Raw genomic sequence first — 27,162 nt, 5'->3', positions numbered from 1 at the left:
TACAGCTTCTTGGAAAAGTCGGGATGTGTCAGCAAAGGGGCTCTGCATGGACCGCAGCTCCGGGGCAGTGTGTCCCAGCCCTGGCACTCAGCACGAGCTGCTCAGTCACTGCTCTGCGTCCCACCCACAAGGACGTGGCTCTTGGGTGGGACTGGTGCTGCTGGAAGGAGCCTTGGGGTCCTGCAGGACTTTGGGATGTGCTGCTTTTCCTGGGTGGTGAAGCGGTGGTTTGGTTTGAGGACTTTGGAAATGTTCCTTAGGAATGGATCCAATGAGATTCACCACCCGGAAAGGAGCACAGATGCAGTGACCCAGTGGTGAGTTGGGGCAGTTTGGTGCCCTTCTGCCAAGCATTAATTCCGGTGTTGCAGAAGGTGAGTGCTCCGTGTGGGTAATTCTCTGTAATCATTTGCAAACTCATTTGGCTGAGCAAAACCTCCACATCCTCTGACCCCCTGCACTGTGACTCACCTTTATGTTAACAGCAACTTCACATTTGTTTTTTGGAGCGCAGTGTTTATGATACAGGTTTGGCTGCTGCTGAGTGTCTCTTTGGAGAGCATCCATGGGTATCCAACGCTGCTTTCTCCTGTGGGGCTGCTGGGGCAGAGGCTGCTATGGGGCACGAGTCTGTGCCCCCTCTCCCTATGCATGCACCTGATCTGGATGCAGCATACGTTACTGTCTGTAAACGAAGTATTTGGAAACTCTGGGCATTAAGAGGTGCTGCCCCCCATGTGCGAAGCCACCAAAGGGCGTTAGCCCTGCAGAAGGCCCGGGGGGAGGTGGGTGCAGTGCTTTCCCAGATGGGTGCCCTCTGTGCTGGGATGGGATCCTACGGTGATGTATTAACCTCACTTGGTTGGAAAGCTGAATGCCCAGGTGATGGGCTCACCTTTTGCTCCCCAGCTGCTCTTAGTCCCTTGCAGCTGTGTTATAGATATCCCCTGCAGGGCAGGGAGGAACAAGGTAGGGCTGAGCTCAGGATGGCTACGAGCTGCCCGGAGCTCACCTTCGCTGTTAGCACTTTGAGCACACCGTGGAGGTGTCCTTGGACTCGGCTTCAGAGGGAGCCCGAGTAGGGCAGGACAAAGTACATCTAAGCAATGACAGCGGTGATGCTGAATGCGCTCACGGGCGGCTCTGCGGAGCAGCACTGCTGCAGCACTGGGTTTGCACTCATCCTCGGCTCCGGGACTGCCAGCAGAGCATCTGCTGTCTGGTGCTGAGTGCTGCGCCCACCGAGCCGCGGGGTTCGGCGTCACGGCTGGAGCGGGGCCGGAGCTGCAGTGCTCGGAAAGGAGGAGGCTGAAGCTGGGAGCCTCTGCGGGGATGCCCTGCCCGACCACGGTGAGTCCGGCTCCGCGTCCAACTAAGAGCACGGTTATGAGCCGAGCGCGGCACCGAATCCCCCTCGGGGCTGCGGGACGGGGAGCGTTGGGGGCTGTTCTCGGGAAGCTGTGAGCACTTACAGCGAGGCCGTCCCCGGGGGAATTCCCTGCCGTTCCCCCGCAAGCCCGGACTCAGCGCCGCATGTTCTTATATAACGCGCAGCCTCCACCTGCCGCTGTGCTGAGGACAGGTAACTGCACCGCGCTACAGCGGAGCGGGGCCGGGGGGGTGCGGGGCTGCGGCGGGACAGCGGGGCGGGAGGGCCGTTGCGCAAGAGGGGTCTTTCCCTCTTAGGGCTATAAAGGGGCTGTGCGTGGTGGTAAGAGCGGGACGGGGACATCCGAGGACAACCGGCAGACCCTGCCCTGCCTCACCGCCCCCGTGCTGTGTGCGGGGGAGCAGAGAGCGCAGTAGCAACCTCACCCCTCTCTGCATCTCTTTAAAGCCGAGCGGGCGCTGCCGCCGCTGCGAGGATCCGTCGCCCCCCCCGGAGTCCCCACCGACACCGCCGCGCTTCGCAGTCCCGCGGCGATGCTGTTCTGTCCCGACCCGACCGTGCGGCGGCCGCCCAAGGTGGGTCCCCACCGTCCGGGGGTCGGTGGTGGTTTGGTGGGGGGAAGGCGGGGGAAGAAAGAAAGAAAGTTCTGGGGTCCTCAGCCCCGTGCCCGGCACCCGGGGAGGGGGAACGTCGCGTTCCTACGGAGCGCGCTTTGCTCGTTTGGGAAAGTGCTCTCCTGCTGCTCTGCCGCTGCCTCACCCCGACAGCGGGGAACCTCCCGCGCTCTGAAGCAGATCCGCGCTGTGCTGCCGGCAGTGGGGGCTGCGGGCTGTTGGGATGGAACCTGTGCCCCCCACCCCGTATGGTGAGTGCGGGCAGAGGGGGCTGCAGTGGGGCTGAGAGCAATCGAGGGAGCTTCAGACAGGAGAGCGACTCCTTGCATCAGCGGCGATGAATGGGAGCAGCAACGCAGCGCAGCAGCCGAGCTCGTTGCTCTTCCCCCCGTGAGAGCTGACGGTGGTTTGCTTCCCTACAGCGGGCGTTCGCTCCTCTCCTCCTGCTGCTGGCAGAGCTGGGCTGCAGCTCCCCACCCACGTACCAGTGGAGAGACGCTGGGACCAAGGAGAGGGTCACCTGCCAGCAGTGCCCGCCGGGGACGTTCGTGGCACAGCACTGCACCAAGGAAAGGCCGACGGTGTGCGCGCCCTGCCCCGACCTGCACTACACGCACTACTGGAACTACCTGGAGAAGTGCCTCTACTGCAACGTCATCTGCGGGGAGCGGCAGGTGGAGGTGCAGCAGTGCAACGCCACCCACAACAGAGCGTGTCAGTGCCAGGAGGGCTTCCATGCAGAGATGGAGTTCTGTGTGCAGCACTCCGAGTGCCCGCCGGGCTCCGGCGTCGTGAAGTTGGGTGCGTAGTTCTGGCATTGCCCAAAGCTGCTCAGCCCAATTGGGGGGGCGGGGGAGGGTTCCCATCTGCTGAGCCATAGAATGGCTTTGGTTGGAAGGGGCCTTGAAGGTTGCCGAGTTCCAACAAGCTGTGGCTGCTGTTGGCTCGCTGTCCTTGCAGGCGGGTGGCCAAAGGGATGGAGATGTGAATGCTGCTGGTGTAAAGGGCAGGGCTGGTGAGCGTGCGTAGCTCTGGGGCTTGGTTTTGTAGGGTTTGTTGAGTAATTTGGATGGGCTCCATCTGAAACATGAAATAGATAACTGGGAGAGGTTCCAAAACGGTAACGTCAGTCTCGCTGTGGTTCCTTCTAGGGGAGATTTGTGAGTCTGAGTCTTCTTTGAGTCATGATAGGTTTTAGGGAGTTATTTTTTTCCATCGTTTCCTGAATCGTATCTGATCCTTTCATTGCCTATTTGCTTGGCTCTGTACTTTCTAAAAATACTGTTAGCTTACAACAGGTGCGTGCTTCCCTCTCATTGCCTGCTGAGTCACTGAGCTCTCTGTTAGGAAAGCACAGGTGATACAACACAGCAGCACGGGCAGCATCCACACCTCCTGCTTTGTGCTCAGAGGGTGCTTTGGGAATCCCTCAGCGTGCGTCATGGGAGGGCTGCGGGCTCAGGGCAAGATGGGGAATGTTTGTTGTCCTCAGGTGGTGCTTAAGGTTGAGTTCAGTGGCTCAGTGTTTCTATGGGAGCGTTACAAAATGCAGCGATTCAGCATAAGGTGAGCTGGGTGTCCAAAAAACGCAGGGAGCTCCATTGATTCGCACGCTGATTTATCCAGAGAGTGAGCTGTCAGTCTGAGGAGCCACGTGGGGCGCTGGAGAAGTGATACTGCCACGATTTCCATTGAGCTGCTTACCAGCAGCGTCCTCTGCATGGAGCTGGGAGAGCTCCGGGCTCTGCAGGAAGGGCAGTGCTGAGCTGAGCTGAGCCTTTGCATCCTCAGCCACTTTTACTTTCGCTTAGCTGGGAGCCTCCGCTTGTGCTGGGATCTGAGGATTCCTTGGCAGCTGCTCCTTGCTGCTCACAGCCAATTCTGCTGCCCCACAGGGTGCCCCTTTAGTGGATGGCATCCCCCCCTTATGTCTGGAGACCCACGGCTGTTTAGGAAGGGGTTGTTGGTGGCGTGGCTGTGCGCTGCTGCTGGATGCCTGCTTATGGGTGCTGCCACCCCACTGCAGCTCCTCACCCAGCACACGGGTGGGGATGATGTCTAATATCCCACGTTCCCCTCCAGGTTCCCCCTCTGAGAACACGCAGTGCCGTGCCTGCCCGCGGGGCTCCTTCTCCTCCTCCAGCTCCAGCACTGAGCCGTGCCGGGCGCACCAGAACTGCACACAGCTGGGGAAGGAGACCAACGTGCCAGGAAACCAATACCACGACACCCTGTGCACCTCCTGCAGGATGAGTGGGAGCAACAGCACGCGGGAACCAGGTGAGAACTGAGCCACGTGGTGAGAGCCAGCATCCTGGTGTAAGCATGAAACCAGGTCGGGCAGGTGGTAACAGCACAGAGCGATCCATGCTGGGGCCGCAGGGCACAAGAAGTGCTTCCCCTCCCTTCCTCCCTGCCTGGGGTCAGATTTTAAACAAGCACAGCAACCAGGTGTGGGCCAGCTGTGCTTCCAGTGGGGCTTTTGCTGATGGGGATGCCAGCATGTCGGCAAAGGCTGCAGCAGCCACCACAAAACCAGGTGTTGGCTATGTGGCACAGGAGCTGCTGTGTTTCCTAGAGCTTTTATTGCAGCCCACGCATCGTTTTGTGTGCGTTGAGTGGAGTAAGAATGTAAACGTCAGCACAGCCTCAGTGTGATGTGGATTTTGGCCTGGCAAAAATGAGGGCATGGAAAGGTACAGGCATGGAGTGCAGTGTGTCACTGTGGTCATGCATAGCATAGTGCTGGCCTTGAGCTCTCGCACATCTGATGCACAGTGATGCATTCCCTTTCCAGCACTAAAGGAATTTTGGGAGCTCTTTAATGAGCCATCATGGGGTCTACCCCAAAGCTCCGATCTGGGGCACATCTGTGGCTGGTCCTGTCCCCACGTGTATGGGAAAATAGGAACCTTTAGGAAAAGCAGTGTGTATGCATACTGGATGCAATTCCATCGCTTTTCCTCTCAGCTTCATGGCACGGAGGAGCACGGGAAAGGTATATTCGCTATTTTTGAGATGAAGGGAACTCTTCAGAGTTACCCCCCTACTGCCACACGTGGTGCTTGTGGGGTCTTCTCCTCGGAGGTCTCCAAACCCACCTGGATGTGGGGCTGGGCTTCAGCTCGAGTGGCCTTTCTGGGCTCAGGGTGGACCAGAGGGACCCAGAGGTGCCTCCAACCCCAACTGGGGTTGGGGATTCTGGGGTTCTGATGTTTGTAGTGCTGCTCTTCTCACACCCAGTGGTGACCTCCGGGTGCATTTCTCCCCCAGCTCCACAGGACGAGGACTGTGAGCAAGCCCTGATCGACTTCGTGGCGTACCAGAACATCCCCCTGCGGAAGCTGAAGCGCCTGCAGCAGATCCTGGAGCGCACGCCCAGGAAGCAGGACCCGGAGACCAAGGCCGTGGTGCAGGAGAAGCTGCGGACTGTGCTCACACACCGCAAGCAGGAGAACTCAGCCGTCATCACAGAGCTGCTGGCTGCGCTCCGGGCCACCAAGCTGACCTCCATAGAGAAGAAGGCACGGGAGCGCTTCCTCTTGTAGTGAGAACACAGAATGGACTCTTAGGGTTGTTGGGTTGTTTGTTTGTTTGTTTTTTTACCATGGTTCCATTAATTTATTAATGTTTCATGAATGAACTGGAAAGGCAGTGTGGTTGAGTGCTGCGTTGTGCCGCGTGTTGGGTGCTCCTCCAGTGTGCCAGGAGCATCTGCAATCCGTCAGCAAAGAAACGCCCCCAGCAGCCCCCTCCTCCATGCAGGCCTGAGCCTGGCTTAGTGCTGTGCTGTGTGAGTTTGGGTTTGGGCTGTCACCGTGTAGTTGGATTGATGGCCCTTGGGGCCGTGGTTTGGCGGGCATGGGTGGTGATGGGTCAACAGTTGGACTGGATGGTCTTGGAGGTCTCTTCCAACCTCAGTGGTGATGGGGTGTTGGGGTTCATTTGCTCTTGGCACACTGATGAGAAAGGAGTGGGCTGCCTGAGGCAGGCTGGGGGGAACATGTCCTTAAAGTCTGAGGTCCTGCTGGCTTTCAATTCATTTTTGAGCTACCTGATTTTATACCATGTGAGATACGTTTTCTAAAGAAAGAAACCCAAGAGGTTATTTTGTTACATGATTCTGTCACCGCTGTCCTTTCCTGATCCCACCTGGGGGAGGTGGAGCTGGGGGTCCCTCCCTGCCCTTCTCCAGGCACCGCTTACCCTTACACCCAGTTTGCATGTGCCTCATCTCATGGGAGCACGACGACAAAAGGGAACTGTGCACACAAACCAGCACTGCATGCAAAGCAGCCGTACACACCAAATGGCACTGCATGCAAAGCAGCCTTGCACACAAAATGACTGTTCAAGCACGTCCCGTAGCTCAGCTGTGTCACTGCTGGCTCTGCCCCCACGCTGCCATCAGCCACCACTGCCCATCACTGCCTCACTTCCCTCAGGGCTTTTTACAGTCGCTTGTGGAAGTCACCAGGGTGCCCCAGCTGGGCACTGTGCATCCGGGGCAGGGCTGACACAATGTTCTTCTCTTCCATCTTGAATGAGTTTGGCTTTTTTAGGGCTCTTTTTGCTGAGTTGTTTCTGGGAAGAGCCTGGGCTTTGACATGGGTTGTTTTCCCCCAGTGAGTTGTTCAGAGCACAGTGAAACACATGGTGAGGGGCAGCTCCTGCTCTGCTCCCATGCACCAGCGTGGATCAGTTGGGCTTGATGGCCTCGTAGGGTCTCTTCCAGCCTAAGTGATGCTATGATTAGAGTTGGTTGCTGGTCTGGCTGGGTGGTTCCTCTAGAGAGAGAGGGGCTTCTTCTGGGCATGTTTTTTGTGAACAAAGACCTTTCAGGGATGTGAGCCCATTGCTGCATGGCTGCCTCCCACCTGGGGTGTCGGGATGCCCTGTGTTGCTTTTTCTGCCCATAAGACAAAATGTGGGGTTCACAGAGTCCGGGTCTGCCCAGGCAGTGGTTAAGGCTGAGCACAGGGCCAACTGCGTTGGTGTTCAGCCAGATGTGTCCATGCTCAGCCCTGCTGCCCTCAGCTCCATGTGGAGAGCAGTGCAGGAGCAGGGTCAGTGATGCACGTGGGCTGTGCGGTACGTTCTGTCTCACCCAGAACAACTGAGTTGGAGGAGAGCCCAGGAACGCTTCCTGCAGCTGGATGTTGGTGCTGTTTGGGTTTTTCCAGGTTGTACTGTTGGGTTTTTTTTTGTTTTTTTGTTTTTTTGTTTTTTGTTTTAGGCTGTTCTTAGGCCATGCAGATCTTTGTCCCATCCAGCAGAGCAGAGCTTTGCTCCCACCCTCGAGGTCTGTGAGAGCTGAGGAGCCTTGCAGACACCGCGTGCGATGCAGAACAGATGCATGTGCTGCCCCACAGCGTGGTGCTCTGCTGCTGGGACTCCCAGTGCCAGCTCAGATCCTTCTCTGCTGCCCCAGAGCTGCAGATCTCAGCCAGCTGGCCTGGGTGAGGATGCTGAGACAATGGGATAACTCAGCCTGTGTCAGATGCCACTTGGAGCTGACATTGCCCCGCTGCTGTGATGCAGGGCTGGTTAAGGAGCGGCCATCAGTGCCAGCCTGGTGTGCGAGGGAGCTGCGGCCCTTAGTGTGGTTTGCAGGCAGGTGACATTCTGGGCACTGGGGCCGTTTCGTGGCTGTGATAAATGCCAGCCCTGCCTGCAGGGTTTGTGCTGCTCCAGTGGGGATTTCTGCATGGTGAAGCTTCTCCTTGGTGCAGGCTCTCAGATAGCGTGGCAGGGGATCTTTCTGGTTAGTGCTGACCTTTAGAGCAGCATGCAAACGTGCCAGCAGGTGGATGCTGGTTGGGTTCTGGGAAACGGGGCTCTGCTGTGAGATCCCACACCAGTCCCGTGGTGCCAAAGTAACACTGCAGCTCGTGGGGCTGCTCACACTGTAATACCACCACTTGTGAGGGTGAAGCAACTGAGAGGATAAACCCCCCCCATGGGGTTTCACTGAGGTTTCCAGCAGTTGGCAGCACTGATTTCTTCCCGGTAATTTAAACGATACTTTTCGTTATAAGCTGCACCGGAGGGCAGAACGCAGTCACGTTACGTGTGGATGCAGTTCTTCCCCAGGGCTGACTCAGACGCTTTGTGCACAGAAGCCAATTTCCCCTAAGGCTGCGAGCTCCGCACAGAAACTCCAATCTCACGCCGGTCTTCCCTATCACCCGACGCGCGTACGTACTTAAAACAGGAAGAAGAAAAGAAATACCCCGGAGTTCATTGAAGCAGTTGATGCACAGCTGCGTGTCCCGCACGGGATGAGTCGGTGTCTCAGGTGCGGCGCTGACTCACGGCCGGAGCTCCCAAATCCCGGCTCCGGCGGCAGGAGGGGTTGGGACACGTCCTGCTGCGATGCGCCCAAAGCAGCGCGGTGCCCCGCAGGGGTTGGGATGGGGATGGGTGAATGACGAACGGGGGTTGAAGGAGCCGGTACGAGTTTGTACGGTGAGGTCACGCGGCGCCGCTTCACGTGTCGGTGTCAGCAGGGAGGGCAGGAGGCGCTGGAAGGCACCCGGGGGGGGTTTTGGAGGTGTGCGGTGGGAACGTGACTGGTGCGGCTTTGGAACGCAATCGGCCCCAGCCGTGGGGTCACGACCGGATCAGATGTCAAAGTCTCCCCTTGGCCTGCAGGCATCCCCGCGTCGGCAGCGCTGCGATGGAGCGGCGTCCTCCTGCGCTCAGCCCTGGGAGCGACGCTGAGCCCGGGGGAGAGAACGCGGGATAAGGCGAACGCACACCGAGCTTGTTCCAATCCGCCCGTCGCCATTCCGCAGAGGCTCTGATCTTATCTCCTTTAAAGCACGGGCTTTATTTGATTGTAGGGTTTTTTTATTTCTGCCTGCAATCCCCCGCTGTGCCCACGCTCTCCCTGCTGAGACTCGTCCCTCGCTGCTGCACGTGGTTATCTCCGCAGAGCGGTGCCCAGCAGTGGGTTGGAGCCGTGCAGGTGCTGCAGGGCCGGTGCCAGGGAAGAAGTGAGTTGGAGGAAGTCAGCCGTGTGCAAGAGCAGCAGCAGCTGAGGGGTGCTGTGCAAAGCAGCCTGCGCTCGTTTCAGGGGCACCGGGGTGAGCAATGGGGCCTCAACCTCCCATTGCTTTCAGGGGATGTGCAGGAAGCTGCTCACCCTGTACCTCTCTGTCCACCCGGCTGCCCAAAGGTCCCATCTTTCCCCACTGGAAAATGTGATGAGATTTCCAGGCTCCACACTTTGAAGATGTTTGTGGATCTCTGCAGGAAGCACATTTCAGAAAAGGAAATTACTGCACGTCAGCTGGCAGCACAGCCAGAACAGGTGACTATCCTCCAACCACCTCTGTGTGATTCACCAACTTGTTTGCAAGTATTGGAGTGGGTGTTGGCAGGACAGTTGTCCTTTATAGACAAGTTTGCTTTTGCTCTGAGAAGCTTAAGAGGTCACTGAGAGGAATTTGTCCAGCAAACTGGGTCACGTCTGCAGCAGATTTCTTCATGTGTTCAGCCATCATTTGGTTCTGCTGAGCTTGCCAGCTTGACAAAATACTGACTATGTTGGTAAACTTTGATGCCTTTTTAGCTTACAACAGCTTTCTGGGAAACAAGGTCAAGCAGCTTGGAAGGGCTGCAGCTCCAATCACAGAGCACTCTCACTGTTGACTACAGCGCACTTCATACATTCATCATCCCAAAACAGGGTCTTCCCACAGCAATTATTTGCTTAGCCTTTAGAAACGTTTTCATTTTCTGTCTTACACAGCGCAGACTCACACAGCCTACTGCCCCAAAATGGCTGAGCAACGTTAGAAGTCATCGCAGCATCACTCATTGCTGGGCGCTGTGTGCCAGCCCTGATCCTCAGCTGGCTGATGCTCTCCCAGATGTAGCACAGCTGTGCCGTGACTTAGCTGCAACCCAGAGAATGTAGAGCAGGGGAGGTTTGGTCATTTTTCTCTGGAAGTAGGAGGAAATTATGACTTCCCAAGCACATGAGGTCAGCAGGGATGCGTGCTGGGGGGCTGCGGCGCTCGGCCACGTGGGCTGAAGGGCATCCTCAGCTCTGCGGTGCGAGGGAGCAGATGGAGGGCCGGAGGGATGGCAGCGGTCTCACGTGCAGATTTCCTGATGCTGGTTTCTATTTGATTCTCTGTACTTCCTTCCCCGTCGCTGGAACTTGGTAGGTGAGTTATCGGACTTCGCTCGGCCTTCCCAGAAGCAGCACAAGGAATACTTAGCTGGGAAACACAGAGATAAGAAGCGTGCATTCCTCACTCTGTGGCTGAGCCTCAAAGGAGAAATCAGATCTGGCAAGATAAAAAGCAAATTCTTTCCCCCCCAGTTTCGTCTGTTAGGTGCCGATAATGACATCATGCAGAAACAACCAGGCCAGTGATTCAGCACCTCTGGTTTACAGCCACCCCGTGCCCTTTGGTACAGCAGTTGTACTCACGAGGCACCTATTAGGTCTTGCACAGCATGTGGCACACAATGCCTCGTGATTCTGCCTCTGCTGGGGGCACAGAGATGAGCTGCCAGAACTCCCACCGTGCTGGCAGTGTGGGTCTGGGTCCATTGCAGAGCCCAGTCCTTGCAGAGGGTGAGGCTGCCTGGGGGCAGCTCCCTTCCCTTCCCTTCCCCTGCACAGGTGATTGCTGCTCCCTCTGCTTCCAGCTGCAGTGCAAAGGCTTTGCAGCTGAGCTGTGGTGTTTAAGAAGCGTGGGGATTAAACACAGCCTCAAAGAGAAGATCTGAAGAGGAGCCTCATTTGGTGTCTGCTCCCCAGCTACAAAAGCACACCTGGGTGGGTGGGGGGATTTGGTCAGTATACACACCCTGAAAAATCTCAGGGTGAAAGGCACTCGTTTGAATGTTACTGCTTATAGGGGCAGGGAGGAAGTGCTCTTTGTAACACTTATTCCTGGGAACAAAGAGCTCCTCACAGCCCTATGGAACTCACCCCGCTGCATTGAGTGTGACTCAAAAATATGCTGCTTAAGGAGGGCTGCAGAAGGGCTGGAGCCAGGCTGTTTGCTTTCTGAGCCTGCACAGCAGCTCTTGGCTGGGAACTGAACTGGAACACAAACTCTACAGGTTTCTGTTTCGGGAAAACAAGATCCAATTAAGTTTACAGTGAGTTTGGTTTGTCCTCAGAGCAGAGCTTATGGTTATATATGAAACAAAGATCCCTACAGGCCGCAGTGGAATGGATTTGAATTAGTGCCTGCTCACAAAAGGAGGGCTGTGAGGATGAGCAGAGGGCTGGAGCACCTCTCCTGTGGAGGCAGGCTGAGATCGGGGGCTGTACTGCCTGGAGGAGGGTCTGGGGAGACCTCCCTGTGGCCTCCCAGTACATAAGAGGGGCTATAGGGAAGCTGTGGGGGGATGCTAGCAGTGAGGGAGGTGATAGGAGCAGAGGGAAGAGCTTTAAGCTAAAAGTGGGGAGGTGCAGGGGCTTCCCAAAGAAGCAGTGGGTGCCCTACCCAGGAGGTGCTCAAGGTTGGGTTGGATGGGGCTTTGGGAATTTGGTCTGTGGGAGACATCCCTGCTCATGGCAGGGCTGGGAAGCAAATGGCCTTTAAGGTCCCTTCCAACCCAAACCATTCTGCGATGGACATTCTACAGCATTCTACAGAACACTGAGCCTGGCACCCACCTGAAGGACGCGTAGTTCAAAGGATGAAGCTTTCACCACGTGCTTTTGTGCTTGTTGGAGCTGGCAACCACCTCTGCGCCCTGGCAGAGCAGTGCAACGCCCACCTTGCTGCCTGCTTGTGCCTGAAGAAGATCAGATAGAAAGCAGTTCTGTCTGTGAGGAACAAGGGCTTAAGCAATGGAATCCACGGTGCAACGCTCGCTCCCATCACAGCTGCACAGGTAGCAGAGGACTGGATGGAAGAAGGGCAATGTCTGTGGATGGCTTCGCAGAGACACTGCCACCTACAGATAGGCACAGAAGGAGGCATTACTCACGAGCAGGGTGTGAGTACGCTTCCCCCGTATTCTTCCGGCAGTGGCTTTGTTTCATGGAAGGGATCTTTCGTCCTCTGAGTTCTTAACCAATTTTATCTGCTGCCTCGTGGCCACTACTGCTTCTCGGCACCCTGTGGCAGCATGTGGGAGACACTGCTCAAAGGCAGCAGTTTGCACTGTCCTTGGAAAAAGGATGTGGACAATGCGGTGTCGGTCTAAAACCAGCAGCCTTCAGCTTTAAGGAAAGTGGGAATGAGGAGGTTCCCCCCGAACTACAGAAAGTGATGTTGTGTTTAAAAATAAATGTCAGACAGAATTGCTCAGCCGAGCTGTTAGTCATGGCAGGGCTTTGTCCTCCTTGTTCTGCTTGATTAGAACCTGACGTCAGGAATGGGCTCATTTTTTCCCCAGTGACACTGCATGCTGTGCTGCCCCAGCCCTGCTATTCTCCTACATCAGGCCCAGGCTGCTGTCAGCATCATGCTCCTCTCATCAGAAAGTACAACCAGCATTCCCTTATGAGGTAATGGGTAGCATAGCTGAAGATTCCTGTGATCAGATGTAAGCTGTGCAGATAAAGTTGCTTGAAAGCAACCGGCTGGGGCTGTGTTCTTGGGAACTGGTTTTAGATACAAAGAGCCAAAACATGCCCAGAGAAACGAATGGAAAGCCCCCAGTGGTTATCACAGAAGCTGGACTTACCAGAAGAACGGTACGACGGTTCTTTGAGGGATTTCAGAAGCGTAAGAAACAAAACTGCATGCAAAGTCTGATGTCCAGCACACCAAACAACGGCTGCGTTACACACTGGAGAGGTTTTGTGTGGGATTTCCAACTTCAAGCAAGCTAATTACAAAATTCCACTGTCAAAAAGCACCTGCCCTGGTTTCTCTGGCATTCTTTGTCCTGACAAGTGCTCTCCAATGCTTCTTATCTCCCTGCAGGCAGATTTGAGCCAAATGTTAATGCAAAGCTTTTCCAAAAGGGATTTTGAGAGGGCATTCAGCCCACGTTGGACCTGGCAGGGTCAGCTCAACCTGCTCTCTTGCTTGTTGCTTGCCCAGCTTGCTTTCAGAAAACCTGTAGACAGACACTTGAAGTCACTTCTTTCAGCCTCTAAGAAGACTGAAGGCAAACTGTTGTGCTTCCTTTAGGAAGGATGAGGAGCACTGCTGCACGCAGAGGCAAACCTGCTGTGTGGACACCGCAGTGCGGCCGCCCATCAGACAGCACCCGCATCAATCAGATGGTTCCTGTAACCCATGACTTGAAGGGATGATGGCGAAGACCAGTGCCAGCACCCCTCTTTGCCCTTCTTAGCAGTTCTCTTTGGAAGCTCCCTCTTCAAACTGGTTCTCTCGCTAGCAGACAAGTTCCACGATACTGCTTCAGCAAATGAGATTACCTCAATCAATTCCAAACCTTGGAAGGACTCTGATCCAGCTTCTTAGCGGAGGACTGTTGTAAATGTTTATTTTCCAAACCCACAATGGTACCTCATAGTTATTCATGAGCACTTCTGGAAATCATGACTAACCAAACCGTCTCATGTTCAGTGGAAACATCGCTGCTGAAGAGAAGCAAAGCTCCAGGCTCACAGAACGCGTCCTTTGGTTTGAGATTCCTATCTGCGTGTGTAAAGGCAGATCCTTACCTCAGCTGAACAGATGGATGCGTTAGACGTTGTGCAAAGGATGTGCCAGCAGTACAGGAGGAGGAGACGGTAGGGAAGGAAAGACTAAAGGCAGCCAGAAGAGCTGTAGCTCAGTTATTCCACACCTTCCACCAGATCCAAGTGAACATGAAGTTGTCACTATGCAGGTTGCACTACAACGAGCAGAGAGTTCAAAAGCATTACAAGTGCTTTTTTGGGTATTATTCTTAAGCAGTGCTGTTGTCTCCTGTTGCTAACAGCTCATAACTGTTTGCCCAGTAGGGAAATTCCAGAGGGATGAGAGAAAATTCATCTCCTGTTAATGTTCAAACAAGGCAAGTAGAATACCTACCACTGTCCCCAGCCATTCAGTTGTATCTCAGTGTGAAGCACATCAAAGGAAAAAGCGGTTACTGAGATGAATTTGTTTTGGAATAGAAAGCAACTGTTTGGAGAAATAAACTGCTGTGAATGAGCAGAGGCAAAGCAGGCCCACCTCAAAGGTATCCAAAATCTGAAAAGCTGCTTACAATTATCTGCTTAGAAACGTCTTTCCTTTCCCTGAAGGCCTTCCAGGGACTCACTTGGAATGCAAAAGCATTTTAAACATTAGCCTGTGCTTACTGTAAGGACTCAAAGCACGAGTCTAAGATATGGTGAACAATGGATGAAACCACTGTGGACACAGAGCTGCTACCAGCACAGCACCTCTGACTGTGCCAAGGGGATTTCTGTAGTGGTCCTTATGTGTTATGTACCATCCCTTCTGAGAATGCTTCTTCCATACCCACTCCATCCTATTCCATGGGTCTGTCCTGAAGCATCATTAGCAGTATAAACCTGTTTACTAAGACTGAGGCTGAAATAAAAATCACCTGAAGAAGTAAGTCATCCTGGTGCACCCATTTATGATCACATAAAGCAAACACAATCAAAAACCCCAGCTGACTTAGCAGCACTCCGCTCTCTTTGTGCTTCACACAAAGTAGCTGTACACTGTACACCATCGGTGAGATACAAGTGTGGGTCATGCTTGCACAGCAAGATTTTTATCTTGCACCTGTCAGCTGATCCAGCTGAATTCCTTCATTGCAGTCATGCTACAGCACAGAGGACACACCAAAGCAGTTCTAGAATTACTGTGACTGTGTTTGCTTACTGGGCTACACTCAGAAGTCTTGTGACAGTACCAGGTAGGTACATTTGGTCACGCTGGAAAAATCTGACTGCTAAGCTTGTTCTAAAACACACCTAGGATGCCAAGCAGCTGTATCTGCCCGCCCCGTCCAGTACCTGCTGTGGCTGTGCTAGAAGCTAACTCAGAATGATATAGAAACTTCCAGTGCCAGTTTCAGAGAAACCCTCCCTGACTTCTGTAGACATCACAGCATGCTCCTACTTTTGGACCACAGCTGATGCATCTTCCCAAGCAAAAAAATACTCCCAAGCATGAGAACTTCGTATTCTGAAGTCAAAATGTTTGTTTTGGTATATGCCACAAAACATTCTTGGTGTCTAGACACTTATGAGAACAGCTGTTTCCTCAAGCTCAAAACTGTTTTTCCTCTCTGGTCTCCTATGGTGAGAAAGAGGTCTGAGAAAGGTATGAGTAAAGCTTGGAAAACCCCTGGTATCCAATTAAACTGATATTTCACTTTAGTTGACTGAAGAACTTTATCTCTTAGCAAGGTGCTTTTCTTCTCCTGTCACTGTTTTACATCTTCAGTCTAATTGTTGGCATCAACCCTGCCAACTGAAACAACAGCCAGGACCAGTTACCTTGAAAATCCTTGTGCTTTCAGAGATGGTCAAGTGGGAGAGTTTTCCCTTACAATTAATGGCCACCAAGTATCCAATTCTCTTGTACACCTAAAGCTTTCAGCCTTATAAAGCATGCAGCACTTAGAAAAAGAGCCACTACTTACAGTAGGTGAGTGATCTTCAACTTATCTTCTCTTTCTACACCCACAGAGTGCATAGGAAACCTGAGGCTCTAAAGAAACCTAATGACATCTCTTGCTTCTAGCTGGATCTGCTGTTTAGTTCTTCTGGGATACAGCACTGATATTTGTACCACCCCAACTCAAACTCAGGCGGTGTGCTACACCATCTGTTCTAACAGCAGGTAACTGTAAGGGATCTGAACCAGATTCCGGGATCACTTCCATTCTGTACCAATCACTGTTTTTCTTTCGGGACAACTGCCTACCTAGCCTTCTCCTGTCTTAGTGTTATAGAGAAGTAAGATTCTGCTCTGGCTTCATGTACTTCATGACATACTTCAAGTTCTTTCACACCTTGACTCAAAGCAAGGAAATGAATGCTTTTGTGAAAAAAAGAATTGGCAGTAAATTGCACACAGAACATTCAACACAAAGGTCTTTGGCAGACATCAGATAACATATCTTTAAACAAATATCACCACGTATCTTACTCAAACAGAGCCAGAACAATGCAACCTTCATCAGGTGCAAACAGCACCAAATGCCCACCAGTGCCAAGAGTAACTCAGCCACACAAAGAACAATGCCCACGGCCAAACCACCATAAAATGCATCCAGATGTTTTCAAAGAGGTATTTGGAGAAATGTTAGCGATATGCCCACAGAATTACTAGCTGGGTAGGCTACAAGTGAGCAGGATCTGACTTTGAGAGCTGCCCTTCTGTTCTTGTCTGCATTTCAGAAAGCCCCGGAAAGCCAAGTACCAATGCTTCTCAACTTATAAGACTCATCAGTTGTTTCAGCAAGAGAGTTCAAAGGAGCAGGAAGCTTTATTGCATTCTGATTTTCTCCCTGCCTAGGTGTTCAGATTTTGGCCTAGACGTTACACAGAGTGCCCCAATTCATTTCAGTTAATCAAGGCAATCAATTATTCTTACAATTAAGAAGAATGCACAGCAGAGACTGTCAGTCAAAGCAAGGCAGTGCTTCATGTCCTGTTAAGAATACCCCTTTCAAGCAGTGTATCACTGTGCTACAGGTTGGCTTCCACATCTGCATTTACCACAGGCAAAAGTCATGGATCAACGTGCCAACCGTAAACTGAGTTAGGATCAACACTGTCTCTCCCCATCATACAAACAAAAGCATAACAGGGCCAGTAACACCACCTTTAGTAGCCATGGGGCTGGAGCAGCAAGGTATCTTCTCAGAGAGAAGGGAGAGCCATTCCCCATGCTCCCTGCCCTTTCATATTCACTTATTCAGTCCCTTCAAGGGAGGAGAGTTTCACGTTACTGGCCTTTAGCCCATCAGACTAATAAATCAAGAATCACAAAGTAATACAAAGTAGAAAATGAAATTCTTTGCATTTGCAACAAAGTACGGATTGCCACTCAGTCTATGCTCTCAGGCCAATGGCTTGATTAATACTCGATGTAAGAGATTCCCCCCAACCCCAGCTGGAATCCTTTGCTCAGGTTTTTTAGGCAAAGAAAGAGAATGTTTGTCTTCAAACTTTGGAAAGAATCAGGCGTAATAGGAATCTGGTGGACCACCTTCTTTAAAGAGAACACTAAGCCGTGTGGGAAGAGAATGTCCATTCCTTGGCTGCCTTGGAGTTTCTTACGTTATGTCCTTCTTTCTTGGGGGTCGGTGAATGTTCCTCACCACGCACTTCACCATCCATTCAATTCCCTCGTTCACTCCTTTGCTGAGGAAACAAGACAGGTAGGCAAGATTAAAACACGAAAACGTGGTGCACGTAGGCCCTAAATGACTACTTACAAGAGAAAGTGAAGGGTCCTGCCCTGCACTTAAGCACTGGCATTACTACTGTAGCTTCTCTTACATCCAAACAATGGGAAACAGATTTTTTCCCAATTTGGCATTTACAGTCCATCTTTTGTTGCTTGGTTGTTTCCACAAGTCTACGTCCAATTGGATGAGTCATCAACCCTGGGGAAACCTTGAATGTTAAAGCACTTGACAGTCAGCTGGTTTGAGGTTATTTCTGCAAGTCCCAGGCTAGCTGTATCACATATTCCAATCTGGCTTCAACTTTCTGTAATCATCTGTGCTGGGGTTGCCAAGCAACAAACTGGTCTGCACAGCTTCCCAGACAGGACTCCTACCAGTATTTTTATTAGTGCAAACTCAAAATGAAATTTTGCAAGGAATTTCCACACAGATCAAAAATAGAAGCGCTTGTATGAAAACCACAATGGTAAAGGTTGCATTTCATAAGGTTATTATCTAATGCTTCTCTTCCAGTCAGTGCTTAACCATTGTTTTTGTTGTTGTGGTCATTCATCTGCTTAACAGCATTTGGTTCTTAGTAATGTAGACAGCTAAGATTTTTCCCATGGTTTAAGAAGCTTTACTTATGTTTTCCAGTAGCTTGTGTCATATTACAGCTTTGTAGTTACATTAAAAAAGAGAAGAAATCTCAAAGCTCTGCATTCAGTACTTCAGGTAGTAATTCAGCCAGGAGTATTGCTCCAGCTGTCTCTCACAGTACTTTTGACTTAATGCCAAATAGTACTTTTCACTCAAGAAATAAGAGTGTTGCCAAAGTACTACAAGACACAGTGCACAGTGATGATGCTGAGAACTGAATGGCCTGGTCAAGGCTATGGCACACAGCTGCACAGGCATGAAGAAATAACCCAGTCTCCCAGATTTTGGTCTGTTCTGGTCACTGTGTCTTCAAGCACATGCTTCCCTGGCACACAAGCTCTCTATATATTATCTATATAACAAAGCTCATCTGCATGCCCAAAAATATGAAAGCAAAAGCATAATTACTCCACCAGCAATGGAACACCACTCATTGCCCTAGCAGTGTCATAAACAGCTGTAATTTCAACTGACTTACTGCATAAAAGCCTGGAGCTGCAGCAAACGAACCACTGCAAGGATTAATGTGTATGGGGAAGGAAAAACAAAGGAGAACCATCACCAGCTCCGTAAGCCCCCAGGTGCCATCGCCCTGTGCTTGTGAGCAGACAGGGCTGGTACATTTTCATAATGTTTTATAGAAGGGATTTACAGATGGAGTTGCTGACCTGGTGCAAGTTCAAGGTTCACAAACATGCGTCTGCCACTGCTGGGAAGGAAACGCAGCTCCCTTACCGTGGTTATACACTCTGTCACACTGATCTCCTTGCATGGCACCATATGGCTATTCTGTTAACCAGATCATCAGTTCTCATACTCACCCAGTCAGAGCAGAGCAGGCTTGTGTTAGGCAGTCTCTCTTCCCAATTTTGTTAATGCAGTCACTAAATGCTGTTTTGATGTCAGGTATTGACAGACAAGTCTGCAAAGAAAAATCAAACAAGAGCTTTCTTTCTATGCTGCAGGAGACAGCGGGCTACCAAAACGAATCCTACCACATCCACAGTTCTGCTCCAGTCAAGATAGCACAATGATGTTAGGTTAACTCCCCCCTTACATACTAACACAGCAAATGCACTTTGCTTTCATCAAAAAAAGTGTTTTCTCAACTGCTTTTCAGCAGCCAGGAAACAAGCATGGCCTGTATACCCTGCAGATAACCCCTGCCCCAACCATCACACACAAGTCCTGCCTTACAGAACACTATGGGAGCACAGCTATTCACCAACCCTTTAGCAATGGCATACTTACCAGGATCCCAGCCAAGCCAGCTTCTGCAGTCAACCCAATGTCATTGCCCTGCCTGGTGTGCACTTTCAGAACACGGTGAGTGCTATTTTTCCCAAGTTCCCAGCACATTCTTTGACATTAAAGGCACGGACCTATTTGTTTGCATTTCACACATGGAAGAGAATGCGGATAGCAAAGAATGCATTTCCAGGAGCCTGGTGTCACTGCACCATCAGCTCTTGCAATTCTGTAGATTTGCTAAGAGATTGCTGGGAAGCAATTTTAAAAGACACAAACACATAAGAAAAATCAAGAAATCAGCACGTTATGTTCCTGACAAGACTGACAGTGACATCACACATCTTTTATTCTTAGAGTTACAAGACAAGCAAATCCGCCCTACTGACGCTGAGGTTTGCACTCACTGAAGACTGGAATTAGGCACCAGCCTCTAAATCCTATTCTGATCTCAGTGCTCGTGAGCCTTGGACAAACCATTTAAGCACTTCTGCTGGCCGTGAGCCCAGCCTTCTTCCTCTTTCTGTGAAGAAATTTTAGCCCCTCAGCGAGGCTCAAACACATGTTTTAGGCATGTGTTTATTCAAATGCCACATCAGACCATTGTGAGTGTGGAGGATTAAGCCGCATGGAAGTATGCTTTGAAAGTAGAGACAACATACCAATAGGAATTCAGCCCTCTGTAAGCCTGGGTCATAAATCAGCAGAAAGATAGAAATGAAAGATCCCAGCAATCCATTTTGCAGAATGCTGGTTCTGGAGAAACTCGATGGAGAAAACTAATGGGGGGATGAGAGAGTGAGAAATAAGCAAATCTCAGTGCTTATAACTAAGAAGGATTCTTAAGAAATGGCTCGAGAGAAGTTTAATGACACCCAGTTCACACAGTGCCCTGGAATTCAGAATTGTGATTTTCCACTGTGAACTCCTCAGATCCATCAATTGTGCAACTTTTGATGACTGTGTGTTCTTATGACCTAAGTTCAAACCTTTGGCTGCAACCAGTGAGATCCAGAAACATTACTTCGTGCACCAAAGCCATAATAACTTACTGCAAGACTTTTGCCAAATGAAGAACTATGAAATTCAGGAAGATGACCTGTCACTAGCAGGATAAATAGTAAAAAAAAAAAAACAAATTAACAAATATATGTATCACATACTAACTTCACAGGAGTCAGCGTGGACTTGGGAGCAGGAATTCATACCAGTAGGCATGGAAGATGGGTGAGAGATTACTTCCAAATGATCAGTTTGTTCAGGTTTCTAAAACATGCTGCTTACTTTCTGTATGACATTCACAGCCAACCAGGAGCATCTGAGCTTCTCGTGCTTAGGAGAAAATGTCAGCTGTGGCTTCCAAGTTCCTCTCTTTTCCTCCTTCCTATCTCCATTACAAAACAATTGTTTATAGATGTGTTTTGTCTCCCAGCTGAAACCAGAGAGCAAACTAGGGAAACTGGATTCGTGATCACATCAACAGCGTAACGTTACAATAATAAAATCCACAGATGACCTTTCTGGAGTGATGCTATCTACCACACCAGAGGAAAATCACAACTCGAGGAGTCAGATATCCATCTCCACTTCCCCTAAAGACTGCATTCAAACCCATCATTTCGTGTAGGCTCTCTGAGGCACAGTCATGCCAGGACAAAGCTTCAAGTATGGGCTTCCCAGCCAGCTCCAGGGTAACTGGCAGAATGGAATGAGAAAAGGAGCTAATGATGATAAGGTAGCTAATGATAATAAGGCCCAAATGAAAATATTGAAAAAAATGACAGAGATTCTAAGTAACCTGGCCCACATTCTGTGCTGCGTTATTTTTATGAATGCTTATTCTAAATTAGAACTAATTTAACAGAGAAGCTGTAGCATTTCTTCAGTTGGAATTCAGAATGGCCACTGTGGGGGAGGTTTGTGTTCCAACATCTGTATGGCAGAAAGAGAATACCAGGAGCCTTCACAAACACGCTGCAGTCACCACCACTCCTCTCATTTCCCAAAGACACACAGAAGCTTTCCAATATTCTGCTAATCTCAAACTAAATTCCCAACATTTATCCTATGACCAGGAATGCAGGAGCTCCTCCCAAAGACATCACACAATACTCCATTTCCACAGGCTCATTTTTTAGCTCACTTCTTCCAGTGTTTTTAGTAGTTTTCTTAAGTGAGGCATTCTGTTCCCCTTTTTACAGCTCAGAAACACAGAGAGTTTAAAGGTTTTTAAATGCTGCATTCACATCAAAATTGCGGGCAGAAAATTCTTACTTTGCTGCTTACTCAGCAGTAAATGGGCAAAGCAAAATGGGCCAAAAGTGGGACTCTGACTTGAGAGCCAGCACCAAATACCACCTATCAGATATCGATGCCCCCAGCAAAGCTACAGCTCCTTTAAAACAAACAGTACCAAAACCAGCCCTCTCACAACACACATTTGACTCAGCGTTGAATCAGCATTTCAGAACGGCCTGGTATTGAAGCTCTGCTAAACGCAGAGCCTATTCCTGGTAAAAGAAGATTCACAGACTTTGTTTTCAGGATAGAAAAACTGCTATTTCGTGGCCTGTGATGGTATTCCATCTCCTGATACTGCCAAACATCACTCATGCTTGGCAGCACTGTGCGGATGCAATCTACCCCAGGGCAGCAGTGGCTGCTAAGAAAGGAATTTCTTTCTACAAAGATATTTAGCACCAGAGCCAAAAAGAAGCTCACACTTTATGAGATTGAGTGCATTTCAAGCACTGAGTCAAAAACTTCCTTCTCTCATTTTTCAGAACAGAAATCCATGTCAGAGTTCAGAGACGTTACAACACAAGTATTCTTCTGACCTTTATAAACGTAACCAACCTACATTATTTTTCACCCACAAATACCAGAATGATTAAGACACTATTTATCTTCCCTCATTATGATCTGTGTTAACAGCAGAGGAATGCTGGAGAGAATTCTTCATTCCAATTACATGCCTGGAGATCCACAGCAGAGCAATCAGTGCTACTGATCACTCTGTAACGTTGAATTTTCTTCCAAAGGTCTTCACTTCAGCCGGATCAGTGGAAGACAAAAAAAGACCTCTATTTTTCTAATCCTTGCTTGAGAAAGCCTAAATAATTACTCAGAAATATGCTACAGACCCTTCAGTATTTTGTTAATAGCACTGATGTCCCTTCACTTTGTGTTCACATCTAAGATCACAGTCTATGATTAGACCCCTACATATATAATTTAGATATTGCTTGAAAATAGATATACTTCCAGCCAGTGTAGCTTTGCTAATCTCATCGCAGTTCTGTGACTGCATGAAAGCACTGAATCTGTGGGCTGCTCCTGGACCCTCTATACCCTCATAGTTTTTACCTTGAAAGCCTGTTTCAAAGACCTCTTTGTAGCCATGTAAAGAAGTCCACTTGTTCACTCTGCATTGGCCCAGATTGGGTGCCAGAAGAAGGGTGACCTCTGCAGTACGTCCAGAACAAAAAAATGCATATATGGCCAGAAGGAAATTTCAAACAGCTTTTAAGTCACTGAATGTAGTTAAATTTCAATAGCTAATAATATGGGTGCAGATTGCTCACTGTTACTGTACTGCTGCATGAAAGCACAAGAGGTAATATTCTAGATCCCACATAGAAAAGACACTCGTCTTTCCCAGATATCAGAGTTTACAGCAAAGTCAGCACCTGAAATCAGGAATTGTGGATCTTAAGTTTATGCTGTCCCTAAAGTGGAATTACACTTCTTTTCTTTCTGTGCCTAGATAACCTAACAATCACCCAAACGTCTCCTGTGTTACACAAATGAATAATAACAAAATCCTCCTTTATATCCAAAGCCATTTCTATGGAAATCTCAAGGATCTCCCACAAGAACACTCACTGAGACAGGTGTACAGTCCGGGGGAAGGAGCTGGGAAGCACTGCCACACTCTGGAACAGATACTGATCACAGATGCAAAGGCGCCTACTCCAAATTTTCCCAACAGTCTCTAGCTCCATCTAGAGACTGATCTCTCCAACTGCAGTACTGGAATTCCACATACAACCCAGAAGAGCATAAACAAAGTTCACTAACCAATGCCTTGCTGAAGAAACGAGGAAAAAATCCATATCAAGATACCAAGCCACAGCACGAGAAAGCCCTCCCATAGCTATAGTCTGCTCTGTTTACAAAAATCGTTCAAATCAGGTGGGAAAAGTGTCCCTGTAGTAACCTTACCTGCATCACTGGGAAAGGGCTGGGAGAGAAAGGAAAAACTAAACTCAAAGGAATTGTTTCCAGCAGCAAAAAAGCTCAATAGGCATCAGTCCAGGAATATCAAATAAATTTAACACAAATGCAGAGACCAACTTCCCAATGTCTGTTTGCTCATTTAAGAAGCACATCCAAAAATAATCTTACCTCTACATCCTGCTTGTTAGCTAACACCAGAATGGGAACTCCTTCCAGAGCTTCACTAGTAATCATCTTCTCTATAAAGCACAGAAAACAGAACAGAGGTTTAGACAGTTCTGGAAGACAAAGTCATTCAAATACAAGACCCTTCTTGCCCAATGAAGCAAGAGGCTCCTCCTCGTGTTGTATTTTCATTTGCTCCAACCTTTCAGACTTCCACCTCATAAACACAGTTATTTATCATGCAAAGATGCAAATGTATTACAGATGTGTCACCAACAGGCTGCAGGATCAGACACAATGGCAATGACAGAACAGTGCCAAGAAACACAATGAAATCACAGGACTGGTAAAGTACAGCATACTCACCAAAAGCTCTTTTAGATTCTGAGAGCCTCTCCTCATCAGTGGAGTCAATAACATAGATGACTCCATGAGATTCAGCATAATACTGAAAGGAAAACACAGATATTAGTGTATGTAGCAGCTAGGGCCAACTGTTACTCTTGTAGGTTTACATTTTATTTGGTAAAATTTTGATACATGTGCAAGAGGTTGACCATATAAAGCCAGCTGCTTCCAACACATACATCTGGAAAGAATGGCATCACATAAAAGGCATTGCCTGTTTGCTGGCCTACTGAATGAAGCAGGTGAAGAAGCACATCTGCCCCCCAAACCCTGAAGAGCTTCTCTCTACCATCACAATCCTCATATCTAATGGTAATTACTATCTGTAAACACTAATGCAAACATGAAGCGCACTCTTTGCTCATTTAGCAAAGATACACTCAAACCTTTGGAAAAGTGTTGGTGCTGAAGACTAAGGTTACCAATAAACCTATATGGTTATTAAAGGATCATCATTCTGTAATTGTGAAAGAGACCAAAAGAAAAAACTACATCTCCAACCTTGTCCCACAGAGACTGGAGCTCCTCCTGGCCCCCGAGATCCCAAAACATTAGCCGAGTTTTGCCAACATCAATAGTACCAACTAGAAGGAAAGAAGAAAAGACAATCCAATGAAAACTAAAAGGGTTCTCTAAAGCACAGACACTGAGAGTGCTGGGGTGGATCAAATCACATACAGTGCTGCTTCCAGCAACAGAGCAATACATGAGGAAAAACCGACCACTATATCAGATAGAACCACATCAGTACAAATCATATCAGAATCAGGCCAAAGAATTCCAGCAAAACGTTACTTAACTGCTGAGCGTAGCCCTGAAATGGGACATCTGCTTCTTTAGATTTTCATGACTTCAAGGTTATCTGTTCTTATAAGCTAAGCAAGTCGATTTTATTCTCCCACAAAAACACACGGGGGGTTGGGAGAGAAGACCTTCATTTGCAGGAACTATTTTGGTCTTGCCTACTTTTAAGTAATTCAAATGCTCAAGGAGGAACTGTTGCCTAACTTTGCAGGTAGGCCAAAATAATAATAATAATAATAATAATAATAATAATAATAATAATAATAAATGATAACAATAATCCAGGCATATTTACTTACTGTTTAAGCCTACAGTGGTTGTGATTTTCGACAAACTCATCCCTTTGTAGTTCTTGTTGAATCGAGTTTTAGTCTGTTCAAGGAAGGTCTAAAAAGGAACGTGAAATAGTATTCAGCCTCAAATATTCTACTGCCTTGGGTAACCCTGCCCCAGACCTGCTTTTTCATGGCTGCAGAATCTTGTTCCAGCAGATACTGCCCCTTCTAACCTTGAAACAAACCACTTTTCTAGCTCCCTATTTCAGTACAGAAAAAAGGGCTCACAAGAGATTACAGGATTATCAAAGCTTATGCTAAATTTAAACACGAGATAAAAGTTGATTCTTTGGGGGTAACATTGCTAAAATAACTCATGTTACAAAGAAAGACTAACCTATCTGGTGGAAGTTTTATCTCTGGAGATGGGGATGTTTAGAACTGCATGCAACCTCTATGCAATTGGCAATACACAGCACTTACTGTTTTACCAGCATTGTCCAAACCAAGGATCAAGATGCAGTACTCATCCCTCTGGAACATATACTTGTAGAGTCCGGACAGCAGAGTATACATCCTGCTCCTGCAACACATGCCAGGAAACCATTAACAGATTATTCCCAAAATTCTTTTATCTCATGATTATATCTGATTATCAGTTTATTGTCAGATTAATAAGCTACATTACTCATTTATCAGTAACTCTTAAGCCAACCCCAGGATAAATCGCAGGCACAAAAGCAAGCATGCAAACAGCTCAAGATCCAATGTTCAACTGCATTTAAGGGAGGGTTGACCTTCCAAGCAGCTTAACCTCTGTTTCACCATGCAAAGCACAGCATCCACTGGAAACTCACTTCTCATTTCAAAACTTGCTTCCTTTGGGACTTAACAGCGAGCTAAAGGCCCGTTTGAAAGTAACTTACAGTATATATAAGACTCACAGAAAAGAAGCCAGCAGCATACAGATATACAGAAGGAGTGTTCTGAGCAAGAATGTGCACATTGGTGTCCCCTCACTTTGTTTGCGACCCATGTGACAGCATTATGGGACCTTCAACAGCTAAACCGAGCTCACAGCCAAATGCATCCCGGAGGTGTGTAGGAACCCTCACCTACCCCAACCTCCCTCTCTCCAGCAGCAGTGCTGCTGCAGCACCCATTATACAAGCAGTTGGTAACGCCGTGCAGTCAAACAGCCAGCAGCACAGGTCTGAGAGTCACACAGAGCAGCTCAGCAGCTGCCAGCAGCACGCACTGCTGCCTGTTGGCTTTGCACAAGGCAGAGAGAAGCTGCTGACACGCGGGACACGGCGGTACCGAGAGCCCGCAGCGGTGGAACCGCTCTTTTGTTAAACACAGACTCAAGGAGGAACCTGAGGGCAAAGAGCTTTAGAAGTGACGACCTCTGCGCGGGTGAGTAACCGCTTTGAAGCCAAACAACGCTGCCTAAAGGCCAGGGGGAGAAAAAAAAAAGGAAGAAAAACACAACAAAAAAGCGTTCCAGTAGACGAGGGGGGGTACGGCACAGCACAGAGCAAAGGGGCACGGCAGGCTGCACGGCACTGCCCCCGAACAGCCCGCAGCAGCCCAGCGAGCCCCGCTCCGGGTCCACCAGCAGCCCCGGCCCGGCCCGGCCCCGCGGAGCCCCCCGACCCCGCCGCTGCCCCCACAGCCCGCGGCCCTCACAGCCGTCCCCGCCCCTCAGAGCCCGGCCGCGCTCACAGAGCCGCCCCAAAGCCTCGCCGTACCCTGCGGGCCCGAGCCCGGCCGCAAAGTGCAAATCCGCACACCCGCAGCCCCTCACCCGGTACCGGGAGCGCCCCCCGTCACCCAGCGCCGCCGCCGCGCTCCCTCACGGCACCGGCCGCCAGCGCCGTCCCTCGCGAGGTGCTCTGGGAAGCGTAGTTCTCGCACCGCCTCGGGGGCGGGGAGGAGAGAGTATTATGAACTACAACTCCCAGAATGCTCAGCGACACAGGATGCGTGAGAGGTCCCGAATGCGCAAGTGCAGTACAGAGAGTCTCGTCGCTGAAGTGGCGTTGCGCGTCAGCTGGAC

At 49.8% G+C, this 27,162-nt stretch overlaps 2 protein-coding genes and 1 long non-coding RNA gene across 7 annotated transcripts; 1 reads left to right on the top strand and 2 right to left on the bottom strand.

Moving 5' to 3' along the window:
• The first annotated feature begins 1,181 nt into the window (after window positions 1-1,181).
• TNFRSF6B (TNF receptor superfamily member 6b) lies at window positions 1,182-6,125 on the top strand. Of its 3 annotated transcripts, none has more exons than XM_417434.8 (5): window positions 1,182-1,350; window positions 1,838-1,965; window positions 2,427-2,805; window positions 4,087-4,284; window positions 5,278-6,125. In XM_417434.8, exons 2-5 carry the CDS (start codon window positions 1,924-1,926, stop codon window positions 5,550-5,552), a joined length of 894 nt encoding a protein of 297 aa, XP_417434.3. In that variant the 5' UTR covers window positions 1,182-1,350; window positions 1,838-1,923; the 3' UTR covers window positions 5,553-6,125. The 3 variants fall into 3 exon arrangements, with proteins under 3 accessions (XP_417434.3, XP_004947191.2, XP_046758992.1); XM_004947134.5 differs by having other exon boundaries at window positions 1,257-1,582; XM_046903036.1 differs by lacking the exon at window positions 1,182-1,350 and adding an exon at window positions 1,570-1,711.
• A 271-nt stretch (window positions 6,126-6,396) lies between these two features.
• LOC124417339 lies at window positions 6,397-14,446 on the bottom strand. 2 transcript variants are annotated; one of them, XR_006931925.1, is made up of 4 exons: window positions 12,673-14,446; window positions 11,654-11,937; window positions 10,958-11,095; window positions 6,397-10,235 (listed from the first exon to the last, which is right to left on the bottom strand). It is a non-coding gene; the product is annotated as an uncharacterized LOC124417339 (long non-coding RNA). The 2 variants fall into 2 exon arrangements; XR_006931926.1 differs by lacking the exon at window positions 10,958-11,095.
• Window positions 14,447-16,378: 1,932 nt separating this feature from the next.
• Window positions 16,379-26,986, bottom strand: ARFRP1 (ADP ribosylation factor related protein 1). Of its 2 annotated transcripts, none has more exons than XM_004947129.5 (8): window positions 26,855-26,986; window positions 25,587-25,686; window positions 25,128-25,215; window positions 24,526-24,608; window positions 23,983-24,064; window positions 23,620-23,690; window positions 18,786-18,886; window positions 16,379-17,278 (listed from the first exon to the last, which is right to left on the bottom strand). In XM_004947129.5, exons 2-8 carry the CDS (start codon window positions 25,677-25,679, stop codon window positions 17,191-17,193), a joined length of 606 nt encoding a protein of 201 aa, XP_004947186.1. In that variant the 5' UTR covers window positions 25,680-25,686; window positions 26,855-26,986; the 3' UTR covers window positions 16,379-17,190. The 2 variants fall into 2 exon arrangements, with proteins under 2 accessions (XP_004947186.1, XP_417433.2); XM_417433.8 differs by having other exon boundaries at window positions 26,911-26,986.
• Between the last annotated feature and the right edge of the window lie 176 nt (window positions 26,987-27,162).

The sequence above is a fragment of the Gallus gallus genome, chromosome 20 (assembly GCF_016699485.2).
Source record: "Gallus gallus isolate bGalGal1 chromosome 20, bGalGal1.mat.broiler.GRCg7b, whole genome shotgun sequence".
Classification (NCBI taxonomy): domain Eukaryota; kingdom Metazoa; phylum Chordata; class Aves; order Galliformes; family Phasianidae; genus Gallus; species Gallus gallus.
The sequence above is the reverse complement of the archived record's forward strand: the minus strand, read 5'-3'. Positions and strand labels throughout refer to the sequence as shown.

Excerpts from the sequence above, each read along its gene's own strand:
- TNFRSF6B (XM_004947134.5), top strand. The coding sequence starts at position 1,534 with ATGTTCTTATATAACGCGCAGCCTCCACCTGCCGCTGTGCTGAGGACA. Across the intron at positions 1,583-1,837 it reads TGCCGCTGTGCTGAGGACAG|CCGAGCGGGCGCTGCCGCCG; the intron begins GTAACTGCACCG and ends ATCTCTTTAAAG. Across the intron at positions 4,285-5,277 it reads CAACAGCACGCGGGAACCAG|CTCCACAGGACGAGGACTGT; the intron begins GTGAGAACTGAG and ends TTTCTCCCCCAG.
- ARFRP1 (XM_004947129.5), bottom strand. The coding sequence starts at position 25,679 with ATGTATACTCTGCTGTCCGGACTCTACAAGTATATGTTCCAGAGGGAT. Across the intron at positions 18,887-23,619 it reads CTAACAAGCAGGATGTAGAG|ACTTGTCTGTCAATACCTGA; the intron begins GTAAGATTATTT and ends TTTTCTTTGCAG. Across the intron at positions 17,279-18,785 it reads GCCTGCTCTGCTCTGACTGG|CAAAGGAGTGAACGAGGGAA; the intron begins GTGAGTATGAGA and ends TTGTTTCCTCAG.